At 41.3% G+C, this 22,991-nt stretch overlaps 1 protein-coding gene across 1 annotated transcript; it reads right to left on the bottom strand.

Moving 5' to 3' along the window:
• Positions 1-2,068: 2,068 nt before the first annotated feature.
• On the bottom strand, positions 2,069-12,484 carry RCN1 (reticulocalbin 1). The gene is made up of 6 exons (XM_084288434.1): positions 12,231-12,484; positions 8,285-8,478; positions 6,496-6,674; positions 5,892-5,952; positions 2,924-3,123; positions 2,069-2,227 (listed from the first exon to the last, which is right to left on the bottom strand). The coding sequence occupies exons 1-6, from the start codon at positions 12,476-12,478 to the stop codon at positions 2,120-2,122; spliced, it is 990 nt and encodes a 329-aa protein (XP_084144560.1). The 5' UTR covers positions 12,479-12,484; the 3' UTR covers positions 2,069-2,119.
• Positions 12,485-22,991: the final 10,507 nt, after the last annotated feature.

A 22,991-nucleotide genomic window follows, 5' to 3' on the forward strand; every position in this document is an offset into this window, starting at 1 on the left:
AGTGTCATGTTTAGCTGAAGGCAATGATGCTTAGTGTCTCAGCACCCAACTCCCACTGAATTTCAACAAGAGTTAGCAAACAACCTTCCCTTGGGCGCCAGTGAAAATCCTTCCCATCTAGTCTGGGCTGCAGTTTCACTTGCAGGAAACAATTTTTTGGTTTTTGTTTTTTTATTTTTCTGAGGTCTTTTAAGGTATTGTTTCCTGAAACAATGGAAGATGATGATCCAAGTGCAGAGAGAGCACAGAAGTTCTGTTACTAAAATATACAAATGTCAAACTTTAGTATGAAAGGACTGCTTAAAAAAACAAACAGAAAACCCACCTTCTCAAGATTGCTATGATTATGGAATATACTAAGACTTTCCAAATCCAAACAATAAACAAAACAGATAATGTTTTACATGTGCCAAAATACAATTTTATTGCTTCTTAGATAACACTGCATTTAGGTATTACTTTGACATTAAAGTACTGGAAAAGCCAAAACAGTTTATATCTTATGACATCTGTCCTACTGTATGTTAGTGGAAGAGGTAGGGACTTTTAGGAGACATTGCTGGCAATGTCATAAGTGCACACCAAAGGCTTAATAATTATGCTAGCAAGAACATGTAATCTCTGCCAGAGTGTATAATCTAGAATTTAATTATCTTCAATTGAAAATAAAATATTTAACCACAGTTCTTATGTGACCTTAGTGTTCCGAACAGATTCTAGTAATAGTGATAGCAACTATATATATTGGACTTATTTCTTTTCTTTTTTTTTAATGAGGTGAAGAAGAAACAGTTGGTGCCATATGCCCAGCTGCTGTTCGTAGATGGCCAGCCAGTGCTGCAGGACCTGTCCATGATCCAGTGCTTGAGGAACTACTGGCTTTAAATGCTTGGTTCCTGATTTCACATCATCTCTACCCTAGTCTGTATTAGTGTTATTGCACCTTCATAGTATCAAAAAGAAGTAATGGTTTTATCATGCATATTTTAAAACCAGTACATTTAAAAACAACCAAACTCATCTGAGTTAGGTATATAAAAATATACATGTAACAGCTCACATTATACAGTAAAAAAAGAAAGCACCTGTGTGGAAAGCTTGCTCCCTTCTTTGGAAGGAAAGATGTCTCCATGTAGTTGCTTCAGTATCACGTCCTGATACGTACATACATACAGAATAGAACTGTAGCCACACGAATCTGTCCCCTGATGTGGTACAGAAGACAGAAGGCCCAGAGGGGTGATATGTCTCATTCTTTCTCCATCACAGAACTGCTGCCATTCACACTGTGTGAACAAGAGTATGGCTTGGGTAAAGTGCGAAAAGCGTGAGATAAATTATGCTCCATGTGGCATAATTCCTCCCAGGAAACAGCAGAACTAGCAGCCCACAAACAATTGTATGTTGTTCCGTTGTCAGAAGGAACAGTTGTCACTATGAACTCTACAACCCTTGCTGAGGAATGCCAGCATGGGTGCTAGGCCACGTGTGCTGCCTCTGCGCTGCGATGGGGGCTAGAGGGAAGGGCCAGTTTTATACATTGCCCTTGTAAAGATACAGCCCACAGGGCTGCTGGTTACCTCCGGCCCATTTAGGAGAGAAAAATGGGAGTGTGGAGAAAAAGGCCGGGCAACTTGGTAAATCTTTTCTCTGTACAGAAGACTGAAACTAAAATTCTACATTGTTAAATTGTTATATGCTATTAAAAAAAGATAGCTAAACAACCTCATCTATTTCAAAAGCTAGGTTTCCTTCTAATCTCTATGGTAAAAATAGGGCATTTCCCTATGGTAAAAATGGGTATTTGAAGAAAATGTATTATTATTAAAGGTCCTTGGAGTTGTTTTAAGTGTCTTTTCCAGGTTAGGCTCGAATATACTATGTTTTTTCCAAAAATAGAACTATAGTAATTAGATATTGTATTTAACCATGTGAAGAGACTAAAATGCTATTTCTATGCAGTTTCTGAGGTAATAAGCTGGCTTGTTAAAAATATATTAATGCAAGTCGTTCAGTTGTGAGTGTGTCCCTTGCCCATCTTCCCCTAAAAGAGAGGATGGACACGATGACTTCAGTAAAGTGGAGAAAAGGTCTGTGGCACGTTGCTTGGTATACTGTATCATAGCTCATCATGGTTTCTTGTGAGGTCTTCCCCATAATTAGTAGCTTGACTTCCAACAAACATATTCCAGTTGTCTAGAACTTCCTCTTTTGTTAGTTTTTGATCCTGGTGGGAGGAAAATAAAATCTCTGTAAGAAGCTTTTCAAAGCTAAGTAAAAGACAGACCAGCACAGACATACAAGAGCTCTACAAAGCAGCAGACTAAAGATTCAGGAATCATTTTAGCTGTCATGGCAAGTGAGATTTTGATCCGAGTAGAAATCACAAGTTCCACTGGCTTCAATTGGGTCAAACTGCTCATTAAAATGTTAGAGGAAGTGGATGTATTGAGCCAGTCTTTAAGCCAAAGATGTATGTTTGAGTATAGAAACCTGGGCTTTTTCCTACCTCCTAGGTAACATATCTCTTTTTTTTCCCTCTTGCAGTCTAAATTAATATACAAAACCCATGACCATTCTTAAAAAGTAAAAATATTTCTCCTGTGTTAAAACTTGCAGGTTTAAGAAAATTTTATTTAACCTAATGAAAGCCTAGAGTTAAGTTGAAAGTAGAGTTAAGCTAATGAAAGTCTAGAGTTAAATTGTGTTTTACTCATTTGTGATTTTGACCCTACCAACTGAAATTTGCATTAATACATTAAGGCACTAGCACGTCTAGCCTCTAAAACTCCATTTAAAATGTACTAATAAGGAAAAGTATTAGGAATCACTTCTTGCTAATTGAAGTTATGTTTAAGTGGTTTTAAGTTGTGTTTTTTTTTAATGTTACTTTTTTTTCTTAATACACTAGAACTCTAAGTACCTTATCTACATCCGATTCATAGACTAAATGCCTGGCTTCAGCTAGTGCGTGATCATAGTCTTGTGGGAGAATCCAGTGCTGAATCTCTTCCTTGTCCATCTTTCCATCCTTGTTGAGGTCACGAAAATCTGAAAACTGCTCACGCTCTGTAATCACCCAGTCAGGCTCTGGTCCACCCTCTTCATTTGCAAACATATCAGCTGGAAAGGAAATAAAAGTCTCACTCAAGTCGTACTTGATTTGAAAATTATGCATAAACTAAAGACATTTGCATGGTGTTCCTCAGAGGAAGACTGTCTCCATGTAGTTGCTTTAACTCTTTGACTTTGCTTTAACCTTTTGCTTTAACCTTTAACTCTTTGCACAGCATTTCTTTGTACAGAATATGAAATGTGGGGTGTAGAGTAGCTGTTCGTATCTTCTTTCAGGCCTACTTCTTCTCTGCTGGTGACTGTTCTTACATTTTCCTAGTATATTAGCCTCATAAGCAGTGCACTTTTATGAAAGGTGAATCTGTCCAAAGGCCTTCAGCCACTTAAATTTGAGTGAAAAAGAATCTTTAAGGATCTATTGTTAAATTGCAGTCACGAGCTTTAGGGCTGAGCTCTATCACATGAGAAGAAAGGGATGTAGCAATTTTATCTTGTCCCTGCCAGCAAATGCCTCCGTGGATAAAATCAGACTTCAGCCAGCAGAGTGGCTGAGAGAATAAAAGGCACAGGGGAAACTCAGGAAAACAAAAATTGCTAAATAGAAGTGAATGCTTTTACCCTGCTTTCAGAGAGGTCTGTTTAAGAGAAAGCCATCTTAGAAAAGGAGTCCTTTTTAACCATACAGTTCTGCAGCAAACTCCACTAGAAGGTATTCTTCTACAAAGGAAAACCTGGAAAGAATGTCCTGCATCAGTGGTATGCTCTGTCCATGAGAAACTATACGCAGTGCAATTGCCATAGCTTGGTACCTTGGGTACCATTTGTGACACAGGATGCACAGATTATGTACGTGAGCTGCTCTGTACATTGTACACTAGTCCCGTGTTGTATTTAAGAAGCATCAGTAGGAAAACACCACCGTGACAGCTGCTATCTGTACAAACAGGGTTGGGAAAGTAGCAGTGATCATTACGAACAAGTATTGATTTGTATCTGTCCTTTACGTCATAAACCTTCCAAATTACTAGTAGCAAAAGTCCTTCCAGACTTATAAGTGTGTTCACTTTATCCTTCTGATCACTGTGGCTAATCAACTGTTTTCTGCTCATCAAGGCTGCTTATTCCTCAAGCCTTCCATTTTTCTATTGGTATTAAAGCTCGTTTTGTAGATGGTACTCCTATGCCTTGTGGGTCTGGCTTTCAAGAATAAGGCGAGGAAAAGTGCACCCCACATGGACGGTCTTAGGGTCACAGGCTTGCTGGTATCCATAGGAAGTGAAAATGTAGATCTCAAATCTAAGACTTGCCCTGCAGGAGGATGTGCGCTACACTGAAGATCTGTTGGTAGAACTGTCCATGGTGTCCCTGAAATACACCGCACGCTGGCACAGTGAGAACTTAGTTCTCTACGCCTAACATGACTAGGGATATTCTGCTTAGCTGCTTTTATAAAATCTAAACCAAATTTTGTAGAAGTCAAAATGGGACGGAGAAGTGGGGAGGGAGTAATCATTCTACAACCTTCCGCAGATTTCCCCATCAAATACCTGATCCAGAGGCTGCAGTTTCTGGACTTTTTGATTGCTCCTTATGAGCTACCAAAGAAGAGATTTAGCTTTCTGTTTTTTAACCCCAATTTGATCAAAAAGAAAAGAATTATATCTGAAAATGGGAAGTAGGAATATTTTAAGCAGTTTTCCTCTACTCATAAAGAAACTTCAGACAACACATTCACTTTCTTTTTTGCATTTTTAAAGTGCAAATTATATTGTTTATTTGAAGCATCTGACATGTCCTGTCAATTTGATTTTTATCATCCTTGCCAATGTGGGGTGATCGTGATGAGAACATTCTATGTTCCTATCTATAGAAGACAAGAAAAAACAGCATTCACATGGTAACAAATGTTGACAATTACCTTATAATTATATGTAGGTAATGTCACTGAATGAACTGAAATTACTGTGGAAATTATGCTGCTCTGTTATTTCAGTCATAAATGAATAGCATTCACATTCTGAGGCTAAATATAATTTACAAGGAAAAGAAACCCCCTGCCATTAATTAACATGTGTATATTGTTCCTGATTATATGAGAAGTGATCTTTATAGCACCACTAGAAACAGAAAGATTCATCTGAGTTTGCTCTAATGCTTTCCTGGTGATACTTTCTTGATTAAAAACCCATCAAAGTGAGTGCAGTGGGAGATGTTAGCTTTTGGTATCAGCATAATGATTCAAAAGGGTGAAACGTATTATGTGCAGCTGATCTCTAGTCTTGTTTCCATTTCGTTTTCATATGTCTAAGTGCAAGACAGTAGCTGGCTGCCTAGAGTGACTGAAAGTTGTGTAACTGTGACAGATCCCCTGTTGATGTTTCCCATTCTGATCTCTTTCTGACATTTCAGTAATGCACAGCTACTTTTCATGCACTTGACAACTTTTTTGAGAAGCTTAAATCTTGCTCCTGTTTTTACATAGCTAATTTTTTTTAATGCATCATCTTATATTTCTGTAAAAAAACATAAGGCATCACTGCAAAAATCTTTACAAAAACATGGGATTTTACCCACTAATTAATCTAGGAAAATAACTAGTAGAAAATAGGCAACTTTGAAACACAATATTAACAAACCTTTGGTTTGTTAATACATTTGGTTTGTTCATTTGGTTTGTTAATACAAATTTTGGTTTGTTAATACATTTGGTTTGTTAATTTGGTTTGTTAATACAAACCTTTGGTTTGTTGATACTGCTGCAGACTTGAGAGGATGGACATATGGAGATTTTATAAGAAACAAACTTTAAGACTTACCAATATACTCATCCTGATCCACAAAACCATCCTCATTTTTGTCAATGTCTTCTAAGGTTTCCTGGAAAATAGTTTTACGTTGAAGTAATCAAGAGAGAACTGACAATTCTGGCTATTCCCCTCTTCAGTCATTTCACATTTGAGGCCTGACCTGCCCTTGTACACAAGCAAATCTACTCTCACAGACTATGATGCAATTGCTGCTTGAACAAAAAATATACAAGTCTCACACTGAAAAAATTCCCTGCACATAAATGAAAAGTGGACATCATGCTGGAGTTTGAAGTTAGGGGCAGACAGAAGCTGGCATCACACACTTTGCAGCCTCATGTCAGCATACCTTTCCTTTTATTTTGGTGCAAGTCCATAGCAAGACTGTTTCCACTGAGGAGTAGTCTGAGGGTGTTTAACAAGTCTTCCTTGTACTGAGAACTCTAAATCAAGTACTTTCAAGAAGTGTATCCCTTTTTGTTCCCCCTGCTGGCTATTAAGTATGTGTCTGAGTGCCTCTTTCTCAACTCTGCCTGGAAAGGATAGAGAAGCTTTTCAAAGCTTAGCCGAAAAGTAAAAATAAAAATAATGTTACTGGTTTTGCTCTGCTTACTAAGACAACGATGTTTTTCATATGCTCAAACTCCTCTGGGTGAAGGAAAGCTGTGAATTCTTCACGAGTGGCAGCTAGGTCTCCATCCTGATCTGCAGTTTTGAATCGTCTTTCGTCTCTGGGCAGCATTTTTTTAAAACTGTGCCGATCAGTTGCATCTTGGAATTCTTCTGGATTTTCTGCAAATTAATCAAGGCAATCTCAAAATTTTGTTCCTTTTCAAGTGTGCTAATGTGATAAAGCCCCTTAATTTGCTGATATGTACTCTGTTAAGAGTCTAGAAATACAAAGGCTTATTGCTGTGTTGAACAGGAACTTCTCTTTCCTATGAAGCTCAAAATTAATTCAAGGGTCAAACACTTTGGGTCATTTATAAAGGTGACTTAGTAGTAACAGTAAATGGCTGAGTAGATTCCCTGTTGGAATCCAGGGTTTTGCAGTATCATATACTATACTTCACAGATTTATTTATTTTTAATCTGCTTTTATAAGCACTGCTTAGGCAGTATTTGGAGTAGATTTCATTCACAGAAGTTTTATGCTTCTTAGGAATCGGTATGACCTACACAACTCCCCAGTTTCAAAAAGCAAGCGAACCAAGGAAAAGTGGTTTCAGAAGCTGGCAGACTGACTGAAATTACTGAACTGCTACGCCTCTGCTACAGGGAACCTATCAATTATTTTCACTTTAAAACAAAGACATTTTTTCAGGGTGTTTAGCGACATACAATGAACAGTATTTGATATAATTTTTAGAATAGGAAAACTAAACTGATTTCAAAGATATTAATTGTGAAATTGTTATGAGTATTTTCTCATGTTGGGAGATAAACATTTGAAAAAGACTAGGCTGGGAATCACAGATGTGAATTTTAAGTGTGTATTAACACAGGATCACAATATAGTAGCCGTCCTCCAGCTCTTGGCGATTACAAAGAGGGCTGTGAAAGGCTCCCAGGGATACTGCTACAGGGATGTGAGACAAAATATTACCTTTAAAAATGTAGTAAGCCCCATTTTAATCTAGGGTAGAACTTCTACTTAATACTGCTGCTGGAATCTTGCTCCAAAAACTGCCTGTGAGGTAGATAGACACGGTCTTCTCGTTTCCAGGAGAAATGTACTCATGGTCAGTTACTAGCAATTAGTGGTCTGTAAGCATTGCCCCTTAGCTTAAGTAATCTCTTCTCTTTCTTTCCCTTCATTAACTTAGAAAAAGTAAAGCGAATGCAAGTTGAAGGAAAAAAAAAAAAAAAAAAAAAAACAGGTATAGTTTTAATACATGTTTCTTTTGTCTCATTTCTAAGGATTTTCATTTACAGCTGATTCCAACCTGAGGCATGTTACTCCACAAGAACTATTTTATTCAATAATTTTGCTATAGCTTATACCCAGCTGAAATTTTTAGTATCTAGACTCTAAAGAATTTGAGACTGAATTGACAAACATTGGTTAATTATGCAAAATAGTTTTTGAATGAAAATACTAATATTAATGACAAAAAATCATCTATTTGTTAATTAGAGTAGAAGACCTTAATTAATCTTCATCAGTACATCGAACAAGCCCTCTGTAAAACCTTCCGTGTAGTGGCAACCCATGTGGAAATGGCTGAAATATAGAAATAATGCAATAAAGAAGTGCTTTTGACCTCTGAGTGTCTATAAAATTTAATGCTATTTCCAAAAGTCCTAAATGTGACACCAAACTCCTGTTGGCTATAAGGCATGAAATCATGCCTTATAACCCCAATCGTCATTGAGCATATCATCTGAAGACGTTATCTTACCTAGATAATAACCATATGTGGCTTGTTTATATTCTTCCCAGGCGATTTTATTGTCCTTGTTTAGATCATAGTCTTTCCAAACTTTAGCAACATTTTCGTAGATGTAGCGTTTCTGTACCCGTTTAATCCAGTTTTTCAGTTCCTCTGTTGTGAGATAGCCATCTTTGTTTTCATCTATTCTATCCACAATCTTCCTGTAAAAAGAGAGTGGCATCCGTAAGAGTCAAAAGAAAACCAAACTGCAGGTCAGTCCAATTCTAGTAGTCTTTATCTGGCCCTTATTTTCCACAAAAATGTAACGCCCAAAATTTAGAAAGCTGTTCTTCAGGCTAAAACTTTCTTCAATTTTGCATGTTATCTTAAGGAACATTATGCATTATTCAATATTGCTATGAATAATTCAATTGGAATTTGCACCATCAAAGTTAGTGAACAAACTACCTCAGAGGATACCTCAATTTCCTAGATACTAACTACAGGGCACCTGTTCAGTGTCCGTAGGGGGTAGCTATGCTGGACTCAGAAGAGGAAGCTGACTTCACCTCAGGAGAAAGCCTGTACTGATGTTTGCCAGAGGCAACCAGAGGAGAAAGCTAGGATTTTGCAGACACCTGCAGTTCCTCCTGTGGCCCTCCAGCAGACCAATGCTAGGCTGGAGTGAGTTGTGTGTGTGCAACTTTGTGTGCAATGTTGAGCATGTGCACCATTTATAGTCTTCCCTTCCATTCCCGTCCCTCTGCTTTTCTTTTCTAGATTAAAAAAAATATTGCTTGTATTGCCAGGAATGCCTGGTACTCATTAATGCATACCACCACTCACGAGGCCACAGGAGCAAACTATCAGTAGCTGCACTGCACCCAGCAGTTTGGTGACCACCCTGTCCCACACTCAAGAAAATCAAAATGACCATTACCCATAGGCTCAGTCACCATCCCTTTGGTCTAGTTACATGTCATTCGTAAGAATGGGTAAGAGCAGAAGCCGTCTTGTCTAAATCCTGACTTGAAATTCAACAGGTGAGCTCCCTACATCTCCAGGCAGACAAAGGAGATAGTGAAAAGTTCTGAACTGTTAACTATCCCTTGCAGTTCAACAGCTTGGAAAGCTGGCACTGGCTGATGGGAAGTGCTCAGCGAGTAAATCAGTGTCCTTTCTTGAGCCTGTCAAGCAACAGCAGCAGGTCCTGCTGAATCTGCAGCACTGTCATGTGAACCTGATAGTATCAGGTTTGTAGCATGTTTCAGCTACTGCAAGTCAGAGCTTAATGGATATTGGTTTGGGGTCCAGCGGTTGAATTCATAAACGTGGTATTTCTGAGTGATAGGGAAAAAACGGGGGTCACAGAATTTGCTTTCTAAAGTAGGTAAGTATGAATTAACTGACTGGAAAACCTTTCTCTTTTGTGTAAATCTCATGGGGAATTGGCTGCCAGGGTCCCTTTCACTGCATGATGGACTGTATTTGTCAATGAATGTGCTCCACCACAAATTTGACTTAACTGCTTTAGCTGATATTTCTGTTTTATTAAATGAAGTTGCAAAAAGTGATTGTGCTAGCAGCTCTTTGGTATTTTTAACACCAAAGCAGTCAAGAATCTTTACCATAAAATGTCCTGTGCCTTATCTTTCTCATCTATGCTCTTGTTTTTATAGCTCCATTTCATCCATATGCACTCTTTTACTCTGCTTCCCGGATGAGGATGGGGACAAAGAAATAGTCTTGCCTACAGGCTCCCAGAATGGACTGCAAACCTCACATTTTATACTGGTAATTACCTACAACAGGGCTCGGGATCATTTTGAGTTTTGTAGTGGAACTGCTGTATATTGTCTGAAAGGCATTAGTGCCTTCATTTTAAATAGCTAATTCTTGAATATATCAAAAATTCACAGAGCATGTTAAGACATGCAGTGCCAAGTCATACCCAGGAAGTTACATGTACAAGTGTGTAACACCTGAAACCTTACGTTCTCCCTTTAACTGAGGTGAGATAACAGTACTGAGGTGAGAAACTAATAGAGTAGCTAGAGGACACACACAACAGGTACGTACAGCCTGCCGTTACATCTGCCTAACTGCATCTGGTGATGAAACAAAGGTGGGGTAAGGAAATCATTACTTTAAGTGGCTGAAAGCAGAAGGCTTCCCCTCTGCATGTGACGCTCAGCACAGCTGTGTGTGGATAAACTCAGAACAAATAACAATTGTTTATGTTGGTAGGATGTGTAACCATCTTCTGTGTTTGCTGAAAATGGCAGGCCCAACACAAATGGCACGGAGAAGGTTCAAAGGACTGGGGTCCCACTCATCTTCTTAGCCCATCTGCACTCCCTTCATGCAGCCCTTGGCTGCTGCACTAGGACTGCGCCGTGCTTCTCCAAAACCAAGCGAGTTGTGGTACTGCACACAGGTAGGAAATCTGTGATTCTTCCCTTATCCAGTGGCTCAGTGTGGGAGGACAGGGATGCTTCTGTCACGGAACCTGTCCTAAGGGCAGGTGTACTCCAAGGTTACGATAAAATTATGGGCTGGTATGTGCCATGATCACAAACCAAGATTTTACTGCTCAGCTGCTCCTCCACAAAGGATGTGAGTAGTTGCTTGCAGGGCTTTTTCTGTGTACTAGCTAGTTCCTTTTTGTTTACTGGAAGATGAGAGTAGATTTGTGTTATCACTGTCTAGCCCTGCAACTCCACAGGATGATACTCTGCCATCCTTCTTAAGGAAGGTACAGTAACAGCAGCACACGCTTTGGTTACAGCAGTAGGTAGACTATATATTTCCATTTTCTCCCAGAAAGCATTTATAAAACATCTCTGATGCTTTGCTGCACAATGCTCACCCTGGAACGTGGGCTTTGGTTCTCTGAGGAAGTCTTTTTTAAGTCACGTCCACATAAGAGGTGTTTGGCTGTGGCTGTAGTTTAACGTGCCTCTGTCACCTCTCTGAGGTGCACTCAGTGAGATTGCTAAAAGCTTCTTCCCTTGCCAAGCTGGTGTTTGTAAAAGCTGCTTAAGGACAATCCAGCTATTTCATCAAATCCTATCCCCAGCTGAAAAAGTCAGCAGACTTTTTAAGGGCTGTCCTTGTTAGCGATATACTTTTATTGGAAACTAAGTCATAGATGGAGCGTACTGAGATGGTTTCTTCTGCTCCCTTTTCAGTGTGTAAGAAACTGGTCATTTCTGATAACTGTTTCATCCGTTTACTTACTGAGATACAGGTAAACAGCAGGGACAGCTTCCAGAAGGACCAACAGCTCACTCAGAGACAACCCTGGCACTACAACATGAGCTTGTGGTGGAACTACAGCCATACAATGAGCAAGCCCCACTCCCTGTAGAAGGGGAGTAACTGAAGAGCTAGTCTTAGTGACACTGTACAGATACTTTAAACTACTTTCTGTTCATTCAGTGTTTTCTGCTTATTTAATATTAATATATATATATATATATATATATATATATATATATATATATATATATTTTAACTGCTAGGCTTAGTCCTAATTAGCAATCTGACTTCTGGTAAGCGCACAGGAGGGAGAGGCGCTGACAGGAGGCAACTGTCTCGGTGCAAAGAGCAGCGTGGAAGGAAGCACGGCGCTATCAGAGCGGACAAAGCTGCCACAAGTGGAAAACCTGCAGGGAGACGGCTTCGACTGGAAGAGCTGCGGTGAAGGGCAGGGGGACGCGGCCTCGGCTCCAGCCCAACCCCGCGGAGGGACGGAAAGCGACAAGGCAGGGAAGCGACGCTGCCGGCCAGCAGGTCCCGAGCGAGGAAGAGGAGGAGGAGAAAAGCACCCGAGAGGAAAAAAGCACCCGGGAGGAAAGCACCCAGGGGTCTGGACCCGGGTAGCCGGAGCGAGGGGGCGCCCCCCGTGGCGTCCCGCCCCGCTCCCTCCCCTGCCACGTTCCCAGCGCCCCGCCGGGCCTCTCCGCCTCACCCCAGCCTCTCGCGGCTCTCCTCGGGGCTGAGCTGGTCGAAGCTCCGCGCCTCCTCCTTGCCCAGGAAGGCCTCGTGGTCGTACTGGAAGCCCGGGCCGTCCTCGTGGTGCTGCTGCTGCTGCTGCTGCGCGGCGCCGGGACGGGCCCGCTCCTGCCGTGCTGTCGGCTTGCCCAGGCCGCCCGGCACCAGCACCAGCAGCAGGGGCAGCAGCAGGGGCAGCAGGCGCCATCCCACCCCGCCGGCCATGCCCCGCGGCCGCCCCGCAGCCCCGCTCATCGCGCCCGGCCCGGCCCGGCCCCGCCTCTCCCCGGCCCCGGCCCCGGCCCCGGCACGGCCCCGCCGGCGCCACGTCTGCAGGGCAGGGCGGAGCAGCGCGGAGGGGACAGCCCGGGGCCGGCAGCTCCTCGATCTCCCTTAGGAATGCACAAAACCGCTTTGCTTTTTTAGTTATGTATCTCCCCAAAATGGGCAACAGAAAAGCTACAAGTTTAAAAAAAAAAAAAAAAAAAAAAGTGGCTATGTCGTGAGTGCACGAGTCTAACACCAAGTTAATTCCCTAACAATGTACAGTAGGGGAAAAAAAAAAGAAAGATTGCCAGCGGCCTCCTAGAGGATGCCAGTCGTAACAGCGGCACCAGCACTGTCAGAGCAGCAAACTCGGGATCCTGGAAATTGAAGGAGAAAACCCAAGTTGTGTGGCGTAGAAAAAAAAGCATTTGCTTTTTTCCATCGATTGCAATTCATTTTGCTCAAGATTGTAGAAGCAGAGGCTTCAGGTTGCAGTAACTGACATTCTCACCTAGTAAATTTCCTTTTCCTACACTGTAGCCTGAAATTCACAACCAGGGAGAATTGCTTGTTGCTTGTTAATGACCTTGTATGCTGTCTGACCCAACGTGGCAGATGAGCGTTGCTACCAGAGCCTGGCCATTCTTCGGTACGCAGACCTGAGAGAATTACTGGTTGCAACATGAGATTTGTTAGACCAGTCCACTGGACAGAAAAATCGTACTTATGACGGGCCATTGGCTGTGCCACGACCATGCAAGTTGCTGAACCAGGCTGTGGCCTCCCTGCCACTGTTGTTACCCCGGTGGACATCCTTTTGACCTACAGGTAGGGTGTAGCTGAACTCTGCTTGGCAGGGGGCTTGACCGTATTGACAGCAAAAAGCTGATGTCAAAGCCTTCTGTATTCTGCCTACTCTTCCGTGTTCTTCTGTGTTCTGCCTTTTCACACAGACACAGAATCACACAGAATTTCTAGGTTGGAAGAGACCTCAAGATCATCGAGTCCAACCTCTGACCTAACGCTAGCAGTCCCCACTAAACCATATCCCTAAGCTCTACATCTAAACGTCTTTTAAAGACTTCCAGGGATGGTGACTCCACCACTTCCCTGGGCAGCCTGTTCCAGTGCCTCACAACCCTTTCAGTGAAGAAGTTCTTCCTAACATCCAACCTAAAACTCCCCTGGCGCAACTTAAGCCCATTCCCCCTCGTCCTGTCACCAGGCACGTGGGAGAACAGACCAACCCCCACCTCGCTACAGCCTCCCTTGAGGTACCTATAGAGAGCGATAAGGTCGCCCCTGAGCCTCCTCTTCTCCAGGCTGAACAAGCCCAGCTCCCTCAGCTGCTCCTCATAGGACTTGTTCTCCAGGCCCCTCACCAGCTTCGTCGCCCTTCTCTGCACCCGCTCAAGCACCTCGATGTCCTTCTTGTAGCGAGGGGCCCAAAACTGAACACAGTACTCGAGGTGCGGCCTCACCAGAGCTGAGTACAGGGGGACGATCACCTCCCTAGCCCTGCTGGCCACACTGTTCCTGATACAAGCCAGGATGCCGTTGGCCTTCTTGGCCACCTGAGCACACTGCTGGCTCATATTCAGCCGACTATCCACCATCACTCCCAGGTCCTTCTCTGCCTGACAGCTCTCCAACCACTCATCTCCCAGCCTGTAGCTCTGCTTGGGGTTATTGCGCCCCAGGTGCAGGACCCGGCACTTGGCCTTGTTGAACTTCATGCAGTTGACCTCAGCCCATCGGTGCAGCCTATCCAGATCCTCCTGCAGAGCCTTCCTACCCTCAAGCAGATCAACACACGCACCTAACTTGGTGTCATCTGCGAACTCACTGAGGGTGCACTCGATGCCCTCGTCCAGATCATCAATGAAGATATTAAAGACGACCGGCCCCAGCACCGAGCCCTGATGGATCAGAGAGCAACATGTAGATCTAGCTGTATGTTTGCCTCAGAATGTTTGCATTTGTGGCAGGAGCAACTTTCAAACATTTAAACCGTCAGATACTTTGTCACTTAAGTCTAGACAGAGAGCAAAACACTAACACCCTGCTCTAGGCCTGGTTGTGGCTTCTTGATGGGTTTGAACAGCCACAGCCTGAGCACTGCTTCAGTGAGAGCTGGGGTGTATGTGGCAGCTTGAAAATGGTTCTGCTGATCGTACCACCTGCGTTTGCATCCACAAAGCCACCGTGATGCAGCGTTTATATTGTTTTTCTTGCACTAAGCAAATACCGGTTAAATAGTTGTCATTAACATCTTCAGGAATTTCATACTTGGGCAATAATTCAGATACGTCTCCGCTTTTCTTTTTGATCTTCTAGTGTTCTTCTCCCCAGTTCCTATGTCTATAAAGTTGTTTCTAATGTTGTTCCAGGTGTGAGGCTGTGATGAGGTGCTCGGTTTTTACCTTCTTGATCCACATGGCGCTAGAGTATGCAGCTAGTCAAGAGGGAAATCAATTGCATGGATAACAGGTATGTTTTACTGCTCATTCATCAGTCAGTGATAGAACATTGTAGATTGATGTTTGGTCTTTGCAGGGGTATGTGAAGTTATTTGAGGGAGGAGAGAAATGAATTTGTATGTTCTGTTTGTCAGAACAATTTGGAGCTACTTCTGTGAGAAGAGCTACAGCAGTGGCAATGCAGAATGAGCTCAGTATGTATGCGGTCATTCATTTAAAAGCCTCCAGGCATCAGGCGGGTTTGCCCTGGGGATTTGGCTTCAGGCCATTGGACCATTTTAATTTTGCCCTGTGTTTGGATTCATGTCTGGGCCCTGATATGCCGTGATCTTATGAAGGACAGGAAATCATGAATGTTCTGATCCTGCTCAGACTTGGTTTGGGACCGTTGGTAATAACAATGAAAACTTGATTGATCCAATATGACTTTTTGTGGAAAAGGAAAGGCATTGCAATTACTTGTCCTTAAAGGGCTGAAGTCTAGTCTTCGATTTTAATGCTGAGAAATAGACTTCATGTTCAATCAAAGCAGTTGTTGATCCAGTCAGTTTCAGTGTTGCTGGATTTTTGTACCACTCAGTTTAATGTTTACAGATTTTGCTCTTGGGCTGTCGTGACCTCATCAAACACCTTAAACTCTCAGTCATCTCTGAAAGGCCGTGCCTTCTCCTCATATTATTCAAGTCACAAAATGATAGAAGTTTTCCCTTACATTCTTTATCCACAAAACTTGTTTCTTAAAATACTGAATATTTTTACCTGTGATGCTGGTATTTTCTGTTTTAATAGTGTTACTATGAACATCTCTGCTGAGAGAAACCTGCTGCTGCTGAGTGATCAGCATTAATTAGGTTTAGCGTTAAAGGTGCTATTTTCATAATCCACACTTCTTTAGGTAATGTGTCTGAGTTTTATACACACAAGGTTTCTTTGAAACATTGCAGAATACCGGGTCTGCAACATCGACAATGTTTTTTAGCAATACATTTATGCAGCAGTAGGCATGCTGGGTAGTTTATAAGCTTTTAATGAAATGCTGGCAGATATTAGGGTTTTATGGGCTGGAAAACAGTGCAAATCAAAGAGCTTTGCTTACTGTTTATAACATTTTTCCCCTGAATCTAACAATATTTATCTCACTGTTTCCATCTTGCATTTCACTCTTCACATATTTACTTTTTCTTTCACTGATATATTCACAGTCAACAAACTATTCTGTATGAAGTATGCTCAGAGCTACGCTGTGCCTGTCATGTGAGTCCCGTTACCCAGATAAAGCCAAAGACGGCTTGTTCCATATCCTATTATTTCTTCAGTCTGCATTTATCCTAATAAGGGTACACTTACATCTTGAGTCGGTATTTCTGGACATCACTAATTGTGCCTTTCCTGGGGCAATGTAAATGACGCCAAAGGGATGCCATGTTTTCTGACTGCCTGCTGGCTAATACCTGCTCTTGTGCTTTCAGGCCCAGGAGCAGGGCCTGTTTCAGCACTGGAAAGCATATTCTGTAGCTCAGTTAGGGAAAATGGTGATCTTTGATGATAATTCTGCTGATATTAATAGTAGGTAATGATAAATGTCTGTAAGAAATGTGTTTTCGAAGGTATGCAAAAGAACGTATTTTTCTGAGAAGTTAGAAAATTAAAATACAGCGTTTTTTTCTCATCAACTCTACTACTCTCTGTAAATTCAGACTAACTAAATTATAGTATTCCTCTGTACACAGAATATATGATTGGTTTGGATAGATATGAGTCAGTGACGTATGCCATCTTAGATTAAATTATAGAAATGTATTTTGTGATTCATATTTTACATTGCAGTTAGCCTAAGACGCTTTGCCTGAACTCAGATCATAGCAGCAAAATTATTTTTTAAAACCTCTTATTTTCCTTAGGGCACGGAACACATTCATCGAAGCTGTTGAAAAATGTCCATTGACACCAATAGACTGCAGCTCAAGCTGTTTGTGTACAGTGGTGCTATATTTTATTGGAGATGTAATTGCAGCAGCATTTCAGAATAAGTTGATGTCTCATTTATTTTAGGTGATCTAGAATTAGATAACCTGCATTTGGACATTCAGCCAAATTCTGTTAGGTACTGATTGCTCTCTGGTTTGGAATGTACAACTCTAGGTAGCCTGTAAAATTTGTCTCAGTCCATGTGGGAAGCTAGAGTTTAGGAGATCAGAGCAGAATGAGATACCAGCCTGCAAATAACAGTGGAAATTTTGGAGGCGAACTGGGGGAACTTTCAGAGAAACACTTTGATTAGACTTCCTTTAGCCTGTCATGACCAGCTGCTAGTTCAGACCTTCTTCATCACACCACCACATCCCCTTACTTTTCTATTTTTTGCTTTGGTGTAGTCTACATCACTCTCTTCTCTTTCTCTTCTTTTCATCTGTTGGTGCCTAGCTTACCAAACCCAAGTTTCTTGACACAATACACCCGAAACAATCATGCCAGTACCATGATGTTGACAAGCTAGTTTGTTCTGTGTGATGCCCTACTTCTCTTGTTCATTACCTGTCTCATGTAATTGCAGCGTAAACAATTTGGAAGGGGATTTTCTAGTATTTCTACTGATTAATTTCTGGTTATTACTACTGTTACTACTACTACCCGTTACTGTTCCTACTGTTTTTACTGTTTCTATTGATCTTCTACTGTGTCTGTGCAGTGTCTGGCTCACTTGGGCATGGTCTGAGTTGGTCCTTAAGGTACCGTTGCCAATAAGCATGGTTAACAACCATTTTAGATCATCTGGGAACAGTCTTGAAATTTCCCCTCTTATCAGGAATCTGTGTGATTAGTGTTTCTTCAAACATTTACATTTTCAAGTGTATAAAAAGATCCTTTGCTTCTGACAGCATGAATCGGTGCGCTGTATGTGCAATTTGCCCTGGTAATTACTTATGTATGGTGATAACCATAGCAACATCCCAGGTAGATAATGTCATGCAAATTACTGCAGCTCCAGGGATGGAAGATGTTAATACAAGTATGTACTCACACCCCTGGTCTTGAACATTTTGCAGCGACTCTCCCCTCCCCCAGACATGTTGTTTTTAAATTTCCTTTCCTCCCGGTGATCGGAAGGAAAAGAAAACCTCTCGCTATTTTTCTCATTGGTATTCACGCAGAGGGAGGGGGAGGGTGGTCCTTCAATGTTTCTGTCATGAATAATTTTGTACACAGGGTGGAAATTCCACAGTGTATGTAGGGCATAAAAGTCCAGAGACTTGGATACACTGCAGGGCCACGTTGTGCTTAAACCCAAGTTCTTGCATTTGTAAAAACGGAGCGTGAGTACATGTATGTGGGGGTGGGATTGTAACCACAGATGTTTAGACTGAGGTGTAAACCTCCTCAAATCATTTACAGAGGAGATGGGAGAGCAGCTTTGTTTTTCAGAGCAGACATGCTGTGGCTGAATACTTATCAGGGGTAGTGCATTGTCACTGCAATGAAGAAACAGCAGAGAGGAAATAACTGGTAACAGTTATCCCTTGTTTGGTCACAAGCAAGAGAAACAAAAAAAATCTAAGTGCTAATCTGCATATATATGCAAGTCCTTTTGTACCCTAGAGGTGCCTGGAATCTTTTATTAAAATCATTTTAAAAGAAAGAAGGAAAGGAAATTGGTTAAGTAGAAGTTTAGCTTTTCTGATGCAGAATGAAATTCTTGCTGAACTTTTGGCTGTGTGGTTAAATACTGGGAATGCGGGTGTTAGCCCTACAATCTGCGCCGAAGCTGCTGATTACTGAAAGCTGAACTGCTCCAGCCATTAAACCAGGAAATACCTTGATTAAAGAGAATGGAGATTTGCAGAGTCAGAAAGACTGTGCAGGCAGCTGGAGTATGTAGTCAGATCCCAATGTGTAGGGAAAATATTCCTGAAGCGAGCTAAACTATTCACTAGGCCAGCATCAAACTGTCTTCATCATAAAAACAAGGTCTCAAATACAAGCATGTTGAGGAGTGGGAAAAAAAAGAAAATTGAAGCCACTGAACAACTTCATTTTGGTGACGGAGGTAGTAGATGTTCAGAGTGTTAATTGGAGATTTTAAACACTGCCGTTCTGTATCCCCTGGAGTCTGTACAGGGATGTTTGCCACTCTTACAAGTCTGTCTACAAATCCCAGACTGTAAAGTTTAATCTTTTTCCCTCTTATTCTTCTGTGAATTACTAATTCAATACTTCGGCTATCATTAGCATGGATAGCACTGTTCAGCTGTGCCAGCCTGTCCAGAATAACTATTGGTGACAGCAGAATCTGAAAGATGCTCATGTCCAGGTAATCCAGTTTGTTGTTAAATTTAGCATCAGTGCTAGGGGCTACAAAGATCCCTGACTTGCAGTGGAGTTGCTTTGTGTGTTTGTTTGTTTGTTAGCTGGTTGGTTATACTTGGGTTTGTTTGGTTTTGTTTGCTTATTTGTTTTTAAATCTGCTAGGATGCCTACCTAATGAAAACAAGCAGCACCACAAAGAAATATATAAACTCGGGCTTTGTACCATCTGACAGAAACTATTGAGACTAATTGTCTGCTTGAGCTTTTGCCTGTCTGCCTACTTTACATAAAGTGGACGTTTCTTTCTTATTTCTATATTCAGCATGTGCCTGCCTGAAGATGGGCTCTCAATATACTCCGTATCACATCAAAGGGAATAGTAGATGCCTGGGAATTATAGGGATAGCTGGAATGAGGTTCTGCCTAGTTTAATGCTCTCTCTCTTCAGAATAAAATTACTAATATCAATTGTGCCAAACATCCTGAAACCCTGTGTGTAGGCTAGTTTCTTTGGCCAGTACCACAGCCAGACAAAACACTTGACTATAATTATCCAGTCCTCTGCTTTCCATGGCTAGGATGACTCTTTCAGTCAGGAACTGACCTCTTCCTAAATTCAGTGGGAATCAGGACCGGCATAGTTTGTTGTTCCTATGCTGTCTTGTTATTAATGCAAGTCTGTAGTTTTGATTTACTGTTTTTATTCACGGAGTGAGGTATCATTAACACTGAATTAAAAACAAAAAGTTAGAAAGTAACCTAGGAATGCCTGATAAGTGGTGTCAGTTGTTCAAGAAATTCATAGCAGCACAGATAACTCAGTTAAGATCTTAAAGTTTATCACGGAATTTGTTGAGATTGCAAAGCTTCCGTCAGAGCTGCAGCCTTATTCAAACACAGGGGAAAAAGGTGGGCATGGGAGATTTGCCTAATGTCACATGTGGGGTTAACATTGGGTTTGATAATTCTGGGTCCCCACTCTAGCTAGCAATGGTTTTGCCTTCCTCCCTGCGCTATGTAGTCTCCCCATTTGTTTTTGTTTCTGGTTAGTATAACTAAGGGAACGTGCTGGCATATTGAAAAGCACTACGTTGGCCAGCTGTACAGTTTGTATTTAGCAACTGGGTATCTTTTATCAGAAGGCAAAGGAAATAATAACATCAAAATCACATGTCAAATAAGTATGTATGTTTAATAAATAATATTCCACGTGCGTGATTTTATTTACTGTCTCTTCTCCTCACTTTTTCCGCCTCACCAGTTGCTCACCTTTGCTAGTTTATGACAAGATGTTGAAGGAAACACTGCATTATCGTATGCAGCAGGCATCAAGGGAGAGAAATTGGCTTGTCATTAATAGTAATTGTAAAACCAACCCTACAATAAAGGCTACTTTTGGTCACAACCTGCAGTTGTGAAACAAAATCCAGAGCTCTCATCTGTTGACCATTTTTAGCTCAGGGTCAAAATCTCCATGTGCAAAGGTCAAGTGTAGACGGACGGTGCTCATCACAGGACTGAGAGATGCATACAGGCTCTAGCTGGAGTGCAGCCTGGAGTGCAGGTATCCAGGGGAACAGGGGAACTCAGCTTTCCTAGCTGTTTCTTAGGGTATCACTAAATGGCAAACTTTGGGTTAAGACTGAACATTTTGTGTCTGTTATGCCAGGGGAGAGATGGCGCCAAAAGCCCTGATAAGAGTTCACCTCCTGAAACATCCGTGATTCCTCCATCACTGCTCTAGAGGTTTCTGAAATGCTGGTACAACCACAAGCAGCTGTGGCAGTGTTCCCGTGGCTGCCTCCTGGTCCCTCCAAGCAGTTGGTGTTTCCCACCTCTTAAACTTCAGACATAGCCATGATTTCCCTGCCTGAATTAATGTTCTCATGTTGACAGATACTAAGGGCTGATAAAATGGCTTGAAGTTCTCAAGCAAACAGCTGTACCAAATGTTGCAAGGAGCTATGGCAGAGGTGCTGCAGGCTCCATCTCTGTGGTTCGGGGTGTAAGTGGGAAGAAACATGAACACTCAGCCCTGAGTAGACAGCCTGACTTTCTAGGAGAAGAAGAATAGGGGTGGCTTGGAAACTAGAGCAGGAAGCTGCCTTCAGGCTTAGATTTTATTTATTTATTTATTTATTTTAAGTGCAGCACAATTAAGCTACCTTGGAGTAGAGGCACACCAACTGCAAAAGAGTCTGTCCAATGTCCTCTTAAATCAGCTGAAGGTGTTTTAGTAACTTCAGTGACCTTGTTTTAATTCTCAACAGTGCAAAGTAATTCTGCGTCTTTTAGGACAGGAAATGCAGTATGCTGTAAGCAATATGAATCCCTTTTACTCTTTCTGGATCGCTAATTTTTATTTAGGTTTATCACACAACTTGTAAACTGCATGCAGCCTTAAATGCAGACATAATGTACATTAATGTGATAATGGAGAAGTTGTGCTCTTTTAACCAGACAGACGAAACAGAAATAGAATAGAGAACAGTAGAATATTCAAAGTAGAATATTCAAAGTCTTTATTTTTCCAAATCTTTACATTCTGGTTTGTCTACTAAGGATACAAAGTGTAATTATACTAAAAGATGCTCACAGAGGACAACACATCAAATTGCTTTAGACAGCAATAAAAATGTCCAAAGACTTGGTTGAAAGTCTTTTACAGGGCCACACATTCAGTACCTTTTCCGAGTTTTTTTGTGGATTGGCAGTTTAGAATTTACAATTCAAACAGAAATCACAACAATTGCAGTTTTGAGTGTATATAAACAGTATTCATATAAGAAAGTTTAGTTCCTTAAATGTATTAATTCGGGGAAGTCAACATTTCCAATTTTTGTTTTGTTTTGTAGCCATCAAGGGCTCAGCATGCCAGTTTGTAACTGATCACAGGTATAGCAAACTGGGTAGATAGTGCCAAAGCATCAATAGAAAAGCATATTAACTACTCCCAGAGTTGTGTAGTCACTAGGAGATTATTTAGATAAACTAGGTTACGAACTGAAACTAGCTATAGCACACAGTTGTAAATGTCAGTGAACCAGACAAGCTAATTCCTTGCCTGTGAAGTAACGTTGGAATGCAGAGTATATGCAGCTCACGTTTAAATATAAATATGGGATTACCTTTTAGGCTGTGAAATGGAATCATATACGCAACAAACATTACATCTAGGGTCTTCCGTGAGTGAAAACCGTTGTGTCAAATATGGTTAGTTTAGTGTTGTTGATGGGCTTTATTCAAGGTTCCTAGAATTTATCTGCCAAGCATAAATAATTATTTAACAACTAATAGGGCAAGGCCAGAAATATAATAGCTTTTATGTTGAAATTAACATCAAGTGATCTGTAGACATCTGCTAAGCAAGCCAAATGTGGTCTATGTGCTGTATGCTTTGCCTCACTGCCTCAAAATAACAAGCACTGCTTATATTTGGAGGGGCAGTTTTCCTTGTTAAAATGGGAAAAAAATGCTCTGATAGAAATCACTTGCACTGTTAGGATCAAGTGTGTGATGAACATTAAATAGCCCTACAAATTTAAATAATGCTCGATACTGAGATTTCAGCCTTGCAAATGCTCTTGGTTCCTGATGTGTGCTTAGTGTGGTTCAGAGGGGAATTAAAGTCCTCTCTTTATTTCCTTTAAAAAAAAAAAAAAGAAAAAAAAAAAAAAAAGAAAAAA

This window comes from Netta rufina (assembly GCF_964035555.1).
Source record: "Netta rufina genome assembly, chromosome: 5".
Taxonomy (NCBI): Eukaryota; Metazoa; Chordata; class Aves; order Anseriformes; family Anatidae; genus Netta; species Netta rufina.

Coding starts and splice junctions, on each gene's coding strand:
- RCN1 (XM_084288434.1), bottom strand. CDS start 12,478: ATGGCCGGCGGGGTGGGATGGCGCCTGCTGCCCCTGCTGCTGCCCCTG. Junction 8,479..12,230: donor GAGAGCCGCGAGAGGCTGGG/GTGAGGCGGAGA, acceptor CTCTTTTTACAG/GAAGATTGTGGATAGAATAG. Junction 5,953..6,495: donor TGAAAAACATCGTTGTCTTA/GTAAGCAGAGCA, acceptor ACTATTTTCCAG/GAAACCTTAGAAGACATTGA.